Below are 19,701 nucleotides of genomic sequence, written 5' to 3' on the forward strand. Positions count from 1 at the left end.
TAAAGTAATAGAACACAGTCAGGAATACTCGTTTATGGTGATCAAAAAATTAAGTCCTAGTTTAAAGAAAAGAAGTTATGGATAATATCCATGATGTTAAGTGCAATTTCTGATTATTACTGTGATTTTATTATAATCTTTTGCACCTCTCACTCGCTTGATATAGGTATGTGTATGTCTATATATATATATATATATATATATATATATATATATATATATATATATATATATACATGTTAGGCACAGAACTCTCCAGTCAGCTGACAGTGATTTTTGTTTTGATTTTTCCAAACAATCTTTAAAATTCTACAGTATCTCATATCCATTGCTCAACTACAACATTGCACACAGGCATACTTTGAAAATTCCATTACTACACCAACTTTCTAGATTTCAAGGCTCAGTCTTCAGCTGTCATATATGCATATACAAACTTTAATCTAGGTTCTTTACTTTCTTCATCTAATCTAGGCTGCACACTGGAATTCTGAAGCAAGATGATTACTTACCACACAGATGGAGAAGGAAACATAACACACTAACAGAAATGGTTTAGACTAATTAAGTAATGAAGCAATTGCAAATCAAAGCAATTCTGTCATACAGGGCACACAATTATCTCATCTGCATCTGACAGGGACTTAGTATATCTGTTGTGAGCAGCAATAAGCTTCTGTTTCTCATAGGAATACAACAGAAAACATCTCAGGAGAACAAAGAGACCAAAGATTTATTCTGATTATGTACATAAAGATGACGAAGTATAGGGCCGCACTTCTGTGTGGTGGTGGTGCTTGTCCATTCATAGCAATGAAGTGGAGCAATTTTAAAGCTGTGCATCATTGTGTTTATATGGGTCTATGTCATAAGACTGAAAGTTCAAAAGACTGAAACCCACAATATCAAAAACTCAAAAGTACTGAAAATACGAATTTGCTTTTCTCTACTGTTGTGCGATCTTGGAGTAGATGTATATCATTTGCAGGGGGCGTGAGGGGTCACTAGTCCCCCGCATTAAAAATGTTTTACATATTTTGAGTTTCTGATATTCTGGGTTTCAGTCTTTTGAATTTTCGAACTTATGACATAGACTGGTATATGTGTGTGTGTGTGTGTGTGTGTGTGTGTGTGTGTGTGTGTGTGAGTGTGTGTGTGTCTTTGCTATCCTGAGCCATTTTCCTACTAGACAGTTGCATATTTTCATAAGAAGAGTTCAACTGCTTGAGTTACCTGAAGGATTTATCATAGCAATACAGTCAAGCATGGATATAAACAAAATATTCTATGGTTCCACTCCTGTGGTGTACAGGGATAAAGCGCCGTGACCAAGATGACCCATGTTTGATTAGTTGGCACAGGAGTGAGGTGGGAGGATAGGAGTGAGTAGCATATGGCTCACCCATCCTATGGCTAGGCTTGATGCTTGGGGGACATTCAGTGAAATATTTTGGATGTGTGGCTCATGGAGACTGGGACAGAAGGGCATGTTGCTGTGGAACAGCAACAGGCCAAGGGGGAAGTCACATAGGGAAGCTTGCATGCTCCTCCCCCAAAACTAGCAGTACTAGTTTCCTCTCAGAAGCTGCTAAGAAGATGTTAGCTCCTGGGGGTGGGAGGTGGGCCTAACCACACAACTACCAAGCTGGCCTGCTCCCAGTCACATGCCACTGGGGAAATAATGGGCTAATTGGCCTTCCTGGGCAAGAAGGAATGGGCTGGAGAGCTCTTATCTCACCTGGAAATGCCTGGTTCTCGTTTGTGTGGAATGAATAGGCTGACTGGGTGAAAGTAGCGAGCCACTGGGCTAGGTCCTATGGGGAGAAAAATTATATGTATGTCCTGACAGCTAGCCTAGCAAAGACTCAGTCTGAAATACTTGCTGCTTCATTCTGACACCAAACATTTAAAATGCATTTTCTCATAAGCTATGCTGCTAGAAAAAAAAATCTGGTTACACTGTACATTTTCTCATGTCTCGTATACACTGCATAGTTTTTTTCTCACATACTAGCTGCTAGGAAGGGAAATAGTAAACAGCAGTGTGTAACTTTCACAAAAATATTTCTAACTCCACAGCTAAATATATTTCTTACTGACAGCTGCACTCTGCACTGCTATTGTAATACTAAATTTCTGCAGTGGCACAGATTAGAAATATGCTGTAAATGCCTATGCATAGTTATTACAAGAATAAATGCCTACAGTGCTACCTCCAACCTTATCTTTGACTATAATACAAAATTCTTTGCAGTGCTAGCGTTAACTATAATGCAAAATTATTCATGTATGTGCTGCTAGCTTTATAAACATAACACATACATGTTTTACAATTTAAGACAATTTAAAGTTTGACCATTAGAATAGAATTTAAATCTGTTTATATAATTTTGCAGGCATTATAGCTATTACACAGCTAGACAAAAGCATAAAATATATGTATGATATTAGCTGTACAGTAAAAGCTATCACAAACTTTAATCTTCAGGAAATTAACTACCTGCTAGAGGAAAGTAAGTCTAAAATTTATCAGCCCATTTAATTTAACAGGTGTATAAACAAATTTTCAAAATCATGTCTTTTCAGCCATGTAAATACAGTTTTACCATAACCTGATCATGTTCAAACATTAAGAACAGTTCTAACAACACTTAAGTACTTTTATAACAACTTGCTAACAATTTTAGCAAAGTGATAGCTACTGTTTTGAATATTAATCACGAGTAAAAAATAAATTTGAGCACATAGTGTTCTAGTTCCCTACCCTGATTTCAGCTTCTTATTAACCTTTTTTGCATTAAATTCATAAATCACTGTTGCAGTATCCTAAATTATAAGGGCAGAATACCAGGGTTTACACAGACTGGGAGGAAGAAGGATAAGGATAAGGGTTCAGAAGCATCTAGCTTGTTCTAGACCTGGAAAAGAAATCTTTGTAACGGCATGTACAGAAGAAAAAGTAGCTGCCCCTAGAATGCTTCTAGAGGCTACCCATTTCCAAAAACTCCATAGAAGAAGCCAAAGCCCACATAGAATGAGCCTTGCAATGCCTGGAAGTGTCCTATTATGATGGGAATAACAAAAATAAATAGCAAGGGACAACCATCAGAAATTAGTCTGCTTTGACATGTGTTGCTCTTTTTTCTTACCTTCATAGGAAATAAATCATTGTTCATCTTTTCTAAAATGTTTATTTCTGTCAATACAATACTTCAGCTGCCTATGCATGTCCAAAGTATGAAGAATTCTCTCCCTTTTTTTTAGATTCTGGATTAAAAACAAGGAGATGGATGATTTGGCTTAATGTATGAGGGATTTGTTTTCAAAGAAACTGTCTTTATGGCATACAAAATAGAGCTGACCCACCGTAAGAGCTTGCAGTTCACATAGTCTTCTTACAGATGTCAGAGCAACAGTAATACTGTTTTCCAAGTAATGAACCATAAATCAGACTGACAAGCTGGTTCAAAAGCAGCTAAAGTTAACTTAACCAAAACAAAGTTAAGATCTCAGGTAAGTGCTACCTGTTTACCAGGAGGGCACAAATCAGTCATCTAAATAAGGAAAAATTTAAATGCCCTGCAGTCTACAATGGGCTATCACAGGAGCTAGACACATTGTGAAGACCCTTGGACCAGAAGACAACCTAAAGGGTAATGTAGAGAAAGTATAGTTGTCCAAGAAAGCTTTAGCTGTATGGATTATATCCTGCTAAGGATATAACAGATAGCTTCCAAAGCTTCAGGGCACCTTCCAAGCACACAAACGGATAGTCAGCTTGACTGGGCATCAAGCCCTTCAGAGTCTTCATGCCAACAGAAAAAGGAAGGCTAAAGCACTGACAAGGACAATATTAGGAAACAAAAATAAAAATAAAGGTCCTCACCCTTGCAGCAGAAAATACTAAAAATAAAGGGGGGGTTGAGGGAGGAAGAAGCTACTGCAGCAGCGATCATTTGAATGTTATTCATCATATGGATCACTGCTGCAGCAGCCTTAGCTATATGGGTAGATTACCATAGCAAAGACGGACTGGGAAGGGGAATGATGAGGATCCGGGAGCCCCTGAAGAATGGTCTTAGCAAAGCTTATCCTAGATGTGGGGAAGGATTTTAGTTTACAGTCCTTTGTGCACAAAGGACCAAGTTACTACTTCTAGAATGAAAACCTTTTCCAAAAAGCCACAGATGAACCCAAGACCCTAGTAAAATAAGCCTTGACACTGTCTGGAATTGTCTTGTTTTTGTGGGAAATAGCATGACACAACCATTTGGAAAGTATCTGTTTTGACATGGGGTGTCTTTTTTCTTACCTTCACAAGAAACGAATAACTGACACCCAAGTGTCCTTTCCCCTCTCATTTTTAGGTTTTGGAAAGAAGACAAGAAAATGGATAGCTCAGCTCAAAGTAAACTCGGATACCACTGTAGGAATAAATGAAGGATTAGTTCTTAAAGAAACCCTATCTTTGTGGAAAATGAGATAAGGTTAACCCATCATAGTAACAGCATTTTTCATGTTAAGAACCATCAACTTAGCCTGATGAGCTGGTTCAAGTGAAGTAAAAGTATTTTTTTTCCAGCACAAAATTAAGATCCAAAGGAGAAAGCACCTGTTTTCTAAGAGGCATGGTATGCTACATTCCTTTCAAAAATTATTTTCACATAAGATTGCACTGAAAGAGGGTGATACATCAGCATACATGGCCAACAAGTGAACCTTGATTGAGGAGTAAGACTGGCAAGAGGATAGAAACTCGCATAAATAATGAAGTATCAGAGAAACACTAGCCCTGAATGGATGATGGTTCTTTTTTTATCACCAACTAGAAAATCTGCCTTCCTGTAGCAGGTTTTCTTGCATTCTTTAATAACTGCAAAATATCCTCAGAAATAAGGTCCCTAAAATGTATTACTATTATATAATCCAGCCAGTCAGTTGCAGTTGTTTGGGGTTGAGATATATCCAATAGTCCTGGTCTTGTTTGAGTAGGTTCAGTCTGTGAGAATGCTTGTGGGAATTGCTCCTGGCCATTTTCAAAACAATAGAGAACCACTGTTGCCTGGGTCAGAAGGGAGTCACCACAAGGATCTTTGGAGAATCCTTCTGAATCTTCAGAATAACCTTGGATATTAATGAAGAGTGTAAAAGCATGCAGGAACATTCCTTTCCGTGGAAAAGAAAAAAGCATCCATCTTTCAGGCCTTCTTGCATGGAGTCCTAGAGCAGAAATTTGCCAATTGATTGTCGTGGGTGGAAGTAAAAATATCTATTTGAGGAGTTCCCCACAGTTGGATAAGAGAGTTAAAGTCAAACAAATCCTAGCGACGATACAGGTTATCAGGGCACCCCACCATTAAACACTTTCAGTTGGTTGCATCAACTGTTGTGGAGTTAATGGCCTCCTAAGTAGGATCAGGCAAGTGATACAGCGCCATTTATTGGGAGCCCACCATAGCTGCATTCAAATCATGAAGCCAACTTCCTGAAAGATGCCCACATGATTAAATAGTGATAGTTTAAATGTTCATTTTCAGTACAGACAGAGGTGCACTTGAATTTTACAGTGATATTAGCAGTAGTAGTGCTGGTGTGCTTGGGATGCTACATTCCATGACTACCACTTCCACTCAACATCAGGTGCAGAAGGGAGCTGCATAAACTTGCAGTGCTTTGACAAAATTTTAACAATACTGAAGACAGACAACCAGCTCTGGACTTCTCAATACTTGAGTGGCGAAGACTCAAGCAACTGCAGGGTGCTCTAGTGCTTAATTCTATCTATGACCAACATAAGTATTTTTCAACAGTTCCCAAAGTAGAAACCGCTATTATTTAACATTCATGTTTTTTTCCTTTAACCAAAGCCTAATTACTTGTCCAAAGACTGTGTCATACATGTGTTTTTCCCTGTCCAAAGACTGTGTCATACATGTGTTTTTCCCTGAATATTTATAATAATCTCTTTGTTAACAAATTATGAAACATCTTATATCTGCCCCTCCCTTCTAAAAGGCCGCAGGGAAAGCGAAACATTTTCTGTCCCATCTCCTATGTATGCAAACCCTAATTATATGCTCAGAGAAGCAGAAGATGATGATAAATCTTAGAAACAATACAAGGAACAGGTTAAAATCCATATAATATTAACTAGTAAACTTACATGGCCATTTGTTACATCAAGCAGATCTCGCAAACGACAGCCTCGGTTATGTCTTCTTTCATAGCATATACTGTCTTCAAGAATCACGTAGTCTGCACCAAATGTCCGAAGAATGCTGTGAACATTTTCGGGAGGTTGCTTAGCATAAATTTGGTATACCTTTAAATTTAAACAGCTGCATTACTAGCTGGAATTGGATGCAGTAAAAATAATTAGTTTGTACAACCTAGTTAACAAATTCCCGAAACTGTTTACCAAGAATCAGTCATGCTAAGATAGTAACATTCTGAATTACATTAAACCATTCAGGCATTTTGTGCAGTTCTACAACAAATAATAAAATACATAAAATATGTATATTTTATCCACAATAATTCTCTTTGTAAAGTAAAACATTGGTTATCAAGAGGAGTAAGGTTTTCATAAATTTAGAACTTATTTCCTAGTCACAAAATCAACATATGAATCTTAAGTTAAGAAATCACATAATTACCAAAAGAAAAGGTAACATTTGAACAAAGTTAGTCATGAAAAACAAAATAAAAAGTTATGTAACCACCATAACATTCCATTTGTGTTATCCATTTTCATTCTTCAACTGTTGGGTTCTGATCCGACCCAGGGATCCAACTCAGCCACTTCTTCCAGATTGTAAAATCTTTAACTCTCAAGCTCTTCCCTTTACCCTTAATGCCCCACCAACATAACATACCTCAGATCTTGTTTGTGGCCCATAAGGCTAAGAGGAGAAAGAAACAGTAAAAGAATGGAACCTGGAGCTCAAACTAAACAGAGATTCCTCCAAAACTGAATAATCTCTCCGGGAGTAGGAAAGAAAAGGAGGGGGTAGGTGGGTGGGAAGTTATGTTGTCCAGTTTAATTCATTCCTCAATTGTTGGGACAGAGTGTCCAACTACCTAAACCGTGGGAGGACTCTAAGGAAGGATTTTGCGGAGCAAGGATGAGCCAAAGGCTGCTCTTTCCCTAGACACCAGATTTAGTTTGGAATGAGCAATAAAAATAAGAGGATTAGCCCAAGTTGCCGCTACACAAATAACATCCAAGGAAGTTCTGGACAAAAAAGCAGATGAAGTTGCCACAGACCTGGTGGAGTGGGCTCTGGGTGGTTTTGGAAAGGTAAGCCCACTTTTTGATAAACAAAGGTAATGCAATCAGTTAACCATTTGGCCAAAGTAACTTTAGATACTGATTTGCCCAGGTTTGAGTCAGAAAAGGAGACAAACAATTGTTCTGATTTTTTAGATCTTTCGTTCTGTGAAGATAGAACCGTAATTGTCTTATGTACATCTAACAAATGCAATAAATACTCACCTTTGCTCAAAAACTTTTGAAAGAACACTGGCAGATTAATAAACTGCTTAATATTGGATTCAAAAACCACTTTAGGTAAAAAAGAAGGATCAGTCCGTAGAGAAACCCTAACCTTATGAAAAACTAAATAAGGGGGTTTGGAGGACAACACTTGAAATTACAACACTCTTCTATAACAGTAACTAAGAAAGCAGTTTTCCAGGTTAATAATTTTAGATCAGATTTAGCTGAAGGTTCAAAGGGAGGTTGCGTCAAGGCCTGAAGTACAATGTTCAAATCCCAATGGAAGAGTAGGATCCTTTAAAGAAGGTCTAAGTAAGAAGGTTCCCCTTAGAAAAGCTTTACAAAGCTTAGATGAAGCTAAAGTTGAATTATTTACTCCCAGATGAAAACTGGAAATGGCCACTAATTCTACTCTGACAGTTGAGGAACTAACGCCTTCACTGAAAATTGTTGCCAGAAAATCAAGGACATTTGAAATTGGTGCTGAAAGGGTATCTAAGTTTTTGCTTAGGGTCCAAATAATAAATCTTTTCTATTTGTTCTTATAAATCTTTCTGGTGGAAGCATTATGGAAAGATAAGAAAATGTGACAGATGGGCAGGAGAGTCTAGGCTGTCTAGCTATCAATGGAAATGGAGAAACCATGTGGTCAAATTCAGGCCTTTTAAGTCTGGGTGTGTCATGCCAGACGGATGAGACAGGTTGTCTGGAACTAGGTCCAGAATCCATGACGGATGTAGCACATGAGGCCATAGGAAGGGAAACCAAATATGATGATGCCAGTAGAGGATAATGAGGATAACTGTGCTCTTCACTTAAGATGCTTTCTCTATAAATTTTGAGATGAGGGGTACCAGGTTATAGAAATAAAGGAGACTGGAGGGCTAAGCGTGAAGTAGAGCATCTCTCAGTGACTCCCCCGGTAGGGGGATCAGGGCAAAGAACTTGCATTTGATGTTGATGGAGACAGGCAAATAGTTCACAGCATGGTTGGCTCCACTGATGGAATATTCTCTATGCCATGTTGATATTGAGAGACCACTCATGAGACACTAAGACGGACCTGCTTAACTTGTCTGCAATCATGCTGAATTTTCCTGGGATGTGCGTTGTTATTAGAAAGTGTGTGGAAGAAATTGTCCATTGCCATACTTTCATAGCTTCTCGACAAAGAGGGTAAGATCTAAGTCCCCCATTTGTTGATGTACCAGACTACTGACATATTGTCTGTCTGGATCACAACAGTCCTGAATGGGAGACTGTCTTGAAAGGCCTGCAATGCTAGAAGGACAGCTCTCACCTACAGGACATTGTTGTGCATCTTTGTTTCTTCGGGAGACAATGTGCCTTGGACTGTCCTTCCCGGGAAATGCACCTCCCACCCAAGTTGAGAGGCATCCATGGTCACTGTGGCCTTGGGTTGAAGGAGAACAAAGAACGGCCTTTGAGAAGTTGACTGGAGTGGATCCACCATAGAAGGAAATTCATGCACACTTGAGTAATCTTGACTGCAATGGATAATGGGTGTTGGAGACTAGATCAATGAGTGGTGAGTGTCCATTGAAATATTCTTATATGGATCTGACAAGTGGAAGACGGGTGACTGCCGCTGCCGTGGATATCAAGGCTTGAAATATCAGATGTGCTGGGAGTGAAGAATTTTGAATTATTTTCTTGACCTGGAATTGGATGTTTTTTATTTGACAGAGAGGAAGAGAAGCTATTTGGGTTGTTGTAGCCAGGTAAGCACCAATGAATTCCAACTCTGAGTTGGTATGACACTTGCTATAATTGACTGATATTCCCAGACAGGATTACAGCTGGAGTAAATAGAAATAGTCCTTGCTTGAATCAGCTGATGCCTCATTTGACTGGTCAGGGGCCAGTCATCTAGACATGGAATTACTTGGAATCCCAGCAGTCTCAGGTGAGCCGCTACAACTGCTATGCATTTGGTGAACACCCTGGGGCCTGTGGTGAGACCAAAGGGCAGTGCTTTGAATTGGCCAATGATTGGCTCCAAGCTGAAAGCATAGGTATCTTCTGGAGTGCCTGTTCATTTTTATGTGATAGTACATATCTTGAAGATCTGTTGAGTAAAGATGGTCCTTGTGCAGAAAAGGCAGAATGGACTAAACCATGACCATCTAGAACTTTGTATAGTGCACAGATAGATTTATTTGCTGATCTCCAGAATTGTTCTCAGATCCTTGTCTTTTTTGGCATTAAAAAGAATCTTTAATACGTTATAGACCCTCTCTGGTCTGGAGGACCTCTTGGATGACTATTTTTTAGCAGCTTTTTTTTATTTCTAGATAAGCTGCTTCCCTCTGATTGGGTAGAACATCGGAGTTGGAGGGTATTAGGAAAAAGGAATAACATAACCTCTGGATATTATCCTCTGCACCTATAAGCCTTTTGTGATGTCTAACCAGGCTCTATGGTACAGGGATAGGTGACCCCCGACTGCCTCCAAAGATGGACAGATGGGCCTCCATTCACGAGCACTAATATGATCTGTAAGAAAAGGAATTTCTAGATCTCTGGTTATGTGAACCACCACTGCAATGGTAAACAATGTCTTCCATTGTTGTTGCTCCTGTGCCCCTGGGGGAACTATCTCCATGTGGATCTTGAAAGGAAGCCTGGGACTTTTTGAACCACATCTTTCTGCCACTTCATTGGTTCCTAGAAAAAGACCTTTTTAGGGGTAGAAAAATGTACAACCACAGCAGACAGGGTCTTCCCTTCCTGTTAGCGCCTAGAGACTGTCTCTTTAACCTTGGAGCCATATAATAAGGTTCCATCAAAAGGTAGAGTGACAAAATATTTGAATGGTTTGGCAAAAAAGCACAAGCACATCCAGGCATGTCTATTAATGGAAATGCCTGAACTTACCACCCCTGAGGTACCTTCAGCAGTATGAGACATTAACTTCATGGATGAATAAGAAATAGATTGGAGGGTAGCCAACTGCGAAGAAATGGTGCTTCCTTCCTCAGAGATTATGGACCCCAAAAGAGATTTGGTAAGCCCCTTGATCAAATAAAGAAACAAAAAGCAGCTGGGCACATGAACCACCAATAAATCCAAAGAAATAAATGCCCGACAGAATCAGCAATGAAGTAGGAAGAACTTCAAATGATACAATGCACCACACATTTATTCAAAATATAAGTTAAGCACTTTCTTCCATTTGAGTTAGCAGTTTGGACTTCATCAGAACTGAATACAACTAAAATACACAGATTTAAATAACAGAATGGCAGTTACATGTTAAAATGAATCATGGGGTGCAAAACTACATGGTTAAAAGCAATTAATTTATAATACATGTTGTTGAAAACAATTAGTGTAAAAGACCTTGTATATTTATACTATAACGAATTAAATGTATTCATGTGCAAATATGTTGATATTTATGTTAATTAAAAAATGTTAATAATGTTAAAAACAAGTTAAATACAGTGACTATAAATACAAAATTAAGTGAATAAATGTATAAATATAAACTAAAACCTAAAGAAAAAAGTCCCTCATACATAACAAATGCATTTAATTAATGTATCGTGTAAATATACAATGTTTTTAAACAAATTGGGTGTTTGCTTCTTTGGATTCATCCTTGATCAAATCCTGCTGAAGTCGGGAAAAATGTGCCAAATAATTCAGAGACCTTAAAGCAAAGGTTGCTGATGCATAGAAATGCTTTCCAAACCTATCCAGTGCTCTAAACTCCCTGTTGGGGTGGGTAGACAGAGGAACTCTATCCTGTTAGTTCTTTTTTGTGGCTGCAGCAACAAGCATGGCATCAACAGGTACTCCTTTACTCCAGTGAAGGTGATCTTTTGGTGGTGCAAGGATTTTGTCTGGTCTCTTGGGAATAGGGTTGACAGTGTCCAGTTCCTTGGAAGCCCACCTAGAGGCCAGATCTATAAGCTCACGGGCAGGTGGACTTACCCATGAGGTATGAGCCAGTCCCGAAATCCTCCAGGAAACACCAATTCCTCTTGGGAAGGGTTATTGAAAGACCAACCACCTCTTTGAGTTCCAAGATGTCTCCTAAGGATATATCACCAGGTGGTGATCTGGGAGACCCTTCCCCTGCATCAAAATCAGTGTCTTCTATGACAGACTCTTATGGAGAGTCTAAGTCCCTCTTCTTGGACGTTCTCTTCTGAGGAACCTCCTCGTGGGATGCTCTCGGGAGGTATCAGAAGAGATAATAATACCCTGATGATAAGACTGGAGACTGGTTCAGGCTTGGCTATCCCTGAGGAAGGGATGAACGTGGCTCAGGACAAAAACACAAATGAAAACGCTGAGAGAAGAAAAGGAGCCACTTTTGTGATTTTAAGTATTTTCTTCTGATTTTTTGTTAAGTTTTACTGCTTTGCCGCCTACTTTTTGGCATTTTCCGGCTTGCTAAAGTTTATATCTGTAACAGTAACAGTACTTGGAACACATCTAGAGCCTGTTTACTGCATTTCCTGTGTTGCACTTAATTTAAAATCGTTTTTTTCCCTAAAAACTGCATTTTACCTGATTTTGGCCTAGCACTCAAGTGTGGGGTCATTTATTGCACTGTTGTGATTATTTTGCTGCTTGTGTATCTCTGCTACCTTTAAACTACAACAAAAAGAAAAAAAAACAAAGAAATCTTGCTTTTTTTCTCACTTTCTGAAAGTTAAGAAAGTTCAGTTACAGATTTGCTGTTCTGAACTGTTTGGAAGTTTCTAGAAGGCCAGTGCTTGCTTGGGCTAAAGGGAAGTCTCTGTGTTCACCAGTGGGAGTGGTTAACACTGAACAGCCTACCTGTCCCTGGAGGAGTGGTTACTACCTCAAAGCTGTAGTTTTATTGGCCATTTTGGGTCGATTCTAAACTCCTTGATCTCTCTCTCTTAAAACCCTAGAACTCTCTTTTTGCGCGGTTTTGCGCACTGAGCAGCGTCGGGCAGCACCGCCTAAACAGGTTAAACTATTCCAGGCTCCACAAAGTCTGCTCTTCACTTTTTCCCTTAGAACTGTTCAAACTCTCAAAGTAATCACTCTATTCTCTTTCTAAAGCCCTGCACTTGCTCAGCTCTTATAAGGAAACACTAACTAAAGCACTACACCCTCCTTGACTTCTCATAAGTATTACACTCCCGACTGGTCCTTCCTGATCAAGTGAAAAATCAGTTCCCTTCCCTAATCTGATCAGTAAAAAACAGTTCCCTATACTAATCTGGTATGTCCAAGGGTCAGTTTCAAGGTTATTCTCCACTCCAGCTGGTGAATCTGGGAATTTTGAGGCAATGTTACAATTGCCTTATGTACACAGACAACCCTCTCCTCCTTCCAACAAACTCTAATACATGTGAGAGATGCAGTTACACAGCCAAACTGGAGGCAGAGCTCTCTCAACCCAAGACTGGCACAGTCAGTCAGGAGGAAAAGGTAACCACCCACACCACAAATCCAGTCTCACACAGACCTATTGCATCTGCATACCCAACACATAAACACACAAAAACATACTGGAGGCTCTAAATAAAAATCTGCCTAAACAGCAAAGACCTCCTAAGCAGATATCCAAGCAACAGCCACCCCTCAACAATACCCACAAATCACATATCTCACAAAATCAGTGTGCCTCACAGTCACAGCCCTTAAGGCCAAACAACACACCAAATACACTTGTTATAGGGGACTCTATTGTCCGGCACACTGACGTCCCGCTCACCAGACTGAACAAGGAGAAGGTCACTGTAAGCTGCCTTTCGGGTGCCAGGATCCGCCACATAACGCAAGCACTCAGGTCACTCCAAGGCAGGTACAAGTATGACTCCGTCATTGTCCATGCTGGTGTGAATGACCTGAGACGTACTTCCCTGGACTACATGAAAAGAGACATAGAGGAGCTCCCTGACCATGTAGCCCAGGCTGATATGACCCTGACCTTGAGTAGCATCTTGCCCTCACCAAGAATGATGCCACAGTATAAAGACAAAATTATCAGTTTCAACAATTGGATAAAGTATTGGTGTCATTCAAAGGGGATCCAGTGTCTGTCAGCCTGGGATGACATGCTCGACAAGCCATGTTGCTTCGCTAGGGACGGCTTGCACCTGTCACCCTTGTGCTTTTGCATACTGGCCAAGGCTCTTGCCACCCCCATAGTGCCTTTTTTAGGCAAGGCTCAAAGGACAAACCCACCTCCATAGACAACCCAAAGATAAAAAAACTAAAGGTGATGCTACTCAATGCCAGAAGTCTAAACCTCAAGATGCACGCACTCGAGACTCTCCTCAGTATGGAGAAAATCGATGTCTGTGCAGTAACAGAAACCTGGTTCAAGGCTCCTGAGAGCACCCCAGCACTACCAGGTTATAACTCATACCATGCGTTTCGGCCCAAAAACTCGGACCGAAGCACAAAAGGAAGGGGAGCATCTATATTCATCAAAGATACCTACACCTCCAGGTTAGTGGCACTGCACAAAGCATCGGAAACCATCCATGTGCAACTAACAGCGGGCAAAACTGCCTTTCAGTTTGTAGCCTGCTACAGAACACCCTCCCTATTACAGGAACCCCACTTGGCATTCCTGAGAACACTGGAGAATATGAAGGTCTCTCCAAACACTATGTTACTGGGTGACTTCAACCACCCAAACATTGACTGGGAAAACTACTCAAGCCCAAACACCCTCGCCCAATGGTTCCTTGAATTTATAAACTCTAACGCAATGGAACAACTGGTCACCACTCCCACAAGAGAGAACAACATATTGGACCTGGTCATCACCAACATGGGGACTCTATGTTCCACACCAGAGGTAAACCCCTCATTGGTAAGCTCAGACCATAAACAAATTTCCCTGGACATCCATATCCCGTCCCCACCCCAGCCAAGGAAATCACTGTAAAGAATTTCTCAAAAGCCAACTTTGCACTTCTCAAGACTGAGGTGGAATCCTTCAAAGCCCCTGGGCCAGAGGATAATACAGCCCAATCCGCAGAATCCTTTACAAATGCATTCTATGAGCACCTGCAGGAATGCATGGATCGTGCTATCCCAAATAAAACCAAGACTCACTCCTCCAAAAACAGGAGACCGGTCTGGTGGATCCCGGCCATAAATAAGCTATATAACAGAAGGAGGAAGCTACTACATGACAGAGCAAAATCCCAAAAAGGGAAGGCATCTCTGATCAGTATTAGCAAGAAACTTTGATCCCTCATAAAATCATCAAAGGCCAGTTTCGAAAGAAAAATTGCCCTAGACACTAAATACAATCACAAGGCCTTCTTTAGTTATGTCAGGAACATGGGTGGAAACTCCCAGATATGCTCTGAATTGTTGCATAACAATATAAAATATACCGAACCTACAGACATAGCCAACATCCTGGCAGACAGATTCAGCGCAAACTTCTCCCCCCCTTCCCCCCAAAGGAGCAAACGCCTATCCCAACTGAATGTAACCTCCCTGACATCACAGATGCACAGGTGAAAGCTGCCCTCTCCAAAGCAAAAATTACAGCATCTATTGGACCGGACGGTATCCCAGGCTGTGTCTTACACGAGCTCCAAGAAGAACTGAACCCTCACATTAAGTCACTGTTCAAACTTAGCCTTACTTCAGGATATGTACCCAAAGAATGGCGTACAGCTACAGTGGTCCCACTCCACAAAGGTGGTGCCACAATGGACCCCGGAAACTATCGCCCCATAAGCCTGACTAGTCTGGTCTGTAAAGCTATGGAGCGTATTATCATGGAACTCATAAACAAAGACATTGGGAGCCTCCAGACACTGGACCCTACCCAATTTGGCTTTGTTAAGGGCAGATCTTGCTTCTTACACCTAGTTGATTTATTTGAAACAGTTACCAAACCCATAGATGAGGGCAAGGTAGTCCACACAGCCTACCTGGACCTCGCAAAAGCCTTCGACACAATACCCCACTCGGGCATCATAAATAAGCTTACCAGCTTAAATATCAACCCCTATATCACAAGATGGGTTGCAAACTGGCTCAGAGATAGAACCCACATGGTCAGAATCGCAGGTGCCATGTCCGAATCCAAACCAGGTATAAGTGGCATCCCACAGGGCTCAGTTCTGGGACCTCTCTTGTTCGGTATATACTTCTCTGAGGTTCAGGCTAACACGGGGGGATTATGGCTGACAACGTTCACAGATGACTGCAAACTGGGGGCCATAATCGAATCTCCAGCTGACACAAGCATCCTCCAAAAGGGTCTCACAGAGATGGATACTTGGTGCCAGAGCCACGGCCTCAAGCTAAATGCTAAAAAGTGCATAGTCATCCCCTTTGGGAAAAACAAGGTGCCCACAAATTACCACACAGGTGGTAATCCATTAAGTACGGCAGACATAATTAGAGATTTGGGGACCAACGTAGATAGTAATCTCTCCTTTGATAATCACGTTGCCAAAGTGGTTAGAAAGACCTTCTATATAGCCCACCTTATCACGAAAGGGTTCGCATCTAGATCAAGAGAGGTCATTGTGCCCCTCTACTCGTCACTCATCAGGCCCATAATTGAATACAATGCCCCTTTTGGGATGTACCTTACCCGACACCTGCAGCAACTGGAGAGACCCCAAAAGTACCTCAGCAAGAGGATCATGGGCTACAAACAGATGTCCTATGCAGCTCAACTAAAGAAACTCCAGCTCTACTCAGTTGCTTACCACCTTCTCAGAGGCGATCTATGCCTGACGTACAAAGCCATGTCAAACCCAGAATTAATGGACATGCTCCACCTCAAAAAATCCAAGTCCCTTAGAGCTGCACGCTCCAGGGACCTAAACCTCAGCACAAAAATAAATAGGACATGCTGGAGGGACAGATTAATTTCCCAAAGGCTCCCCTCACTCTGGAATAGAATCCCAATTCATGTTAGACATAGCCCCTCGCTGACCCTCTTCAAGCGAAATTTGGACGCGTGGATAGGAAATCGCAAATTCACCCCTGGGATCTCTCCTGTGTCCCTGCTAGACAGAGGCACAGCAAACTAATCTTAAAAGGGTACCTTCTGTGACCAACTTTACAGAGGCACAGTAGGCTAATCTAATAGGGAGGCGGAAGCCAAATACACTCTGGCTAGGCTTATAAATGCCCTAGGGCAGATAGCCTAGTATCTACCTATGAACCTATGAGACAAAGAGGCCTGATCTGATGAAGGGCATAGAGAAGACTCCCTCCACTACCTCGAAGGTAATGCTCCTACGGGAAGTAGAAACTGATGGATCTGATGGCTCCCAATGTCACACAGGCAATGCACTCGAGGAGTGAGTGGGATCCGAGCTATCTAAAACTGATGCTCCAAGGGAAGAGATGGCTATAGCAGTTTTGGAGTCAACACCAACACCCCAGCAATGGCGTTGATGCATCAGTTCTGAGAGTCCTCCAGATCCATGGTACTGGGTGCCAGATGACATAGAGAAACTATCGGAGAAGAAGATACTACAAACTTCAGATCAGATGAAGATGTCCCTGAGAATTTCAGATCCGACGGTTAAGAAACTGAAGGATGGATCGGAGAAGGAGATATTAAATGGGGGATTTGGATCCCAGAAGAACTCTGCTCTGCCAATTCCTTTTCGGTGGCAGTGGCCATCACAATATCATCAATTGGGACCGCTTTGGACCAAAAGGTTCAATCTGATGGAGGGCTCAGAAACTTGTCCGCTTTCTTAGATACTGGCTCCACAGTATCTGGCTCCTTCTAAGCCCTGCTGGCCACAAGATCAATGAGAGGATCAATGGAGGGGACACTCAAGAGGTAGATGTGCCCGTACTGAAAGCCTCCAGAAATACGGATTCCTTAGAGGATGGGGTTTGGGTAGACCAACCGCCTTTGGCCTTGAGGATCTCAAGTATGTCTCCAAAGGAGACGTCCTCCGGCGGTGATCTCGGGGACCCCATCCCCCTTCATCAGCATCCATATCCTTGGTAAGGGAGTCCATAGGGGAGTCAAGATGTCTCCTCTTACATGTTCTCTTCCTGGGAACTTCCGCTGGGGGTTGAGGGGAAGACTCAGAAGAGAAGGGTGCCTGTGCGGGGGCGGGCATCCCCCTGGAGGCTACAAGCCGCTCAGATACTGGGGCTGGGTAGGATGACCATGCATGGGAGAGGCAGCTTTGATAGCAGAGAAAGATCTTTTGGCAGCCCGGAATGCGGAAGGACTAGAAGAGGTTCCATCCCCCTCTCTCACCGATACAACCCTAGTAGAGGAGAAGATGGACCCCCCCTGGCCCGCAACTCCGCCAGACGGCACTGGACCGGAGTTGGCAAAGGCCAAGGCGCCCAGAGGAAGAGACCGGTCCAAAAAGCCTGGGCCGGAATCCAACCTCACAGACCCTGGCTTGACAGTCCCACCCAGCCAGATGGTCTGTTCCAAGGGAACAGAAACAGTACCAGCCACCGATCCCATCAGGGAAGAACCCAAACTGGACCCCAGAGCTTCCCTAGCCTCCACTCCTCTCAACAGTCCCTGAGAATCCAAGCCACTGGTCGGATGAGAAGCGATCGAAGTGGGAGTGGGAGATTGGATTCCCGACCTGTGGGGTGGGGAAGCCAGAAGCCCCAACTCCATCTGAGCTTTCAGAAAGGCCTGCATCATCCTGCCCATATCCATAGGGAGGGCACTCCTGGAAGATCGGGAGGATATGGAGGACCTGCTGGGAGAGTCATACCTGGAGCCCAAATGTCATCTCTTGCTTTCCCTAGAATGAGACCTACCCGGAAAAGACAGAACCTGCTCTGAAGACAATGGATCCAAAGGGAGATCCTCCACCACAATCAGCTCCGGCATGACTCTCTGATCTGACCGAATCAGAACTGAACTCAGTGAAAGATCCAAAATAACACTTTTCGAATCTCTCAGATCCGAAAGTTTGGAGTCAAAATCCTTGGATCCGGAGAGGAACCCGAAGGTACCAGATCCGAGGGATTCGGGTATGAACCCTTGGATCCAGGAGTGGACTCCCTGGACGATCTGGGACCCAAAGATTTTGGATTCAAAATTGTGCTGGCTGGAGCAGGATCCGAAGACCTTGGATCAGACAGTCTGGGACGTTTGGTCGAGGCCTCCTCAATGGAAAGCTTCTTTCTAGCCCCAGAAGAGCCCGCCTTGGCCAGGCAACCAGTGACCAAGGGGCCTCCTATGACCAAGCCTTTAATAAGGAGCTTGTTGTGATGTTCGACCAAAGCCCTCAGGTTGAAAGTGGCACAAATGCCGCATTCCACCTCGAGGTGGTCGCCGCTGACACAGTAGAGGCACTCCTTGTGTGAGTCGGAAATAGCCATTTTCCACCCACACAAGGAGCACCTTTTAAACTCCAAAGGTTTATCTGACATAACTGAACCAGGGAACAACCTCACCGAAGTCAAAAAAACAAGCCAAACTTCCAAAACCTGATAAGACCGTCCGAAACACTCAAGAAGCACAAAGAACAACTTAAAATCTAACTTAATCACAACTTACACACCACAGTAACTAGGCCGAGACACAAAACCCCAGGAAAAGGACAAGAAGAAAAAGGTGAGAATCGACTGGGAGGGGATATCTAAGAAGGGATAACTATCTACTAACTCTACAACTCAGAAAAACACTGAAATTTAAGAAACCTTACAAAATAGACACACTAAGAGGAGCTGTGCAATCTGCATCTGATTTAGCGGCAAACAAGAACTGAGGGAGTATAGGGCAGCAAAGTATTATGGGAGGAGAGGAGCTTGAGCTAAGCTGTGTTCTGAGTATGCTGGCTCGGATCAGATATCTGATCCAAGACCCTAATGTGAGGAATGGTGACTAGATATCATCTGATCAAAATATATTCTATGTTAAAAATCACTGATTCTTTCAGTTATGTTTTAATTACCTACTTAACCCAGTCTGGGGATCACAAGGAAGCTGGAGCCTATCCTGATACTGTGTGGGTGCAAGGAAGAAAAATTAATCCTGCATGCGGCACCAGCCATTGGCAGGATGAACAAGCACATTCATTTAGACATGTCACATATATGTGCAATTTGGAAGCTAGCCAATTCAACTACAGTATGTTTTTGAGAGGTGGGAAGAAAGCAAAGCACCTTGTGAAAACTCAAGTGAGCACTGGGAGGACATACAAACTCTGCACAAATCAAAATTGAAACAAAATAAGTTATGGATGATGACTGTTGGC

General features: G+C 42.2%; 1 protein-coding gene across 3 annotated transcripts in view; it reads right to left on the reverse strand.

The window, feature by feature from the left end:
• Positions 1-19,701, reverse strand: part of DPY19L3 (dpy-19 like C-mannosyltransferase 3) — a 1,004,768-nt gene that overhangs the window by 44,014 nt on the left and 941,053 nt on the right. For all 3 annotated transcript variants that reach the window (XM_044081679.1, XM_044081680.1, XR_006366062.1), the window contains exon 18: positions 6,164-6,322. In XM_044081679.1, coding sequence (XP_043937614.1) covers positions 6,164-6,322 — 159 coding nt within the window. The remainder of the gene's footprint in view (positions 1-6,163; positions 6,323-19,701) is intronic.

This window comes from Protopterus annectens, chromosome 8.part1 (assembly GCF_019279795.1).
Source record: "Protopterus annectens isolate FY-2018-M chromosome 8.part1, PAN1.0, whole genome shotgun sequence".
NCBI classification, from domain to species: domain Eukaryota; kingdom Metazoa; phylum Chordata; order Ceratodontiformes; family Protopteridae; genus Protopterus; species Protopterus annectens.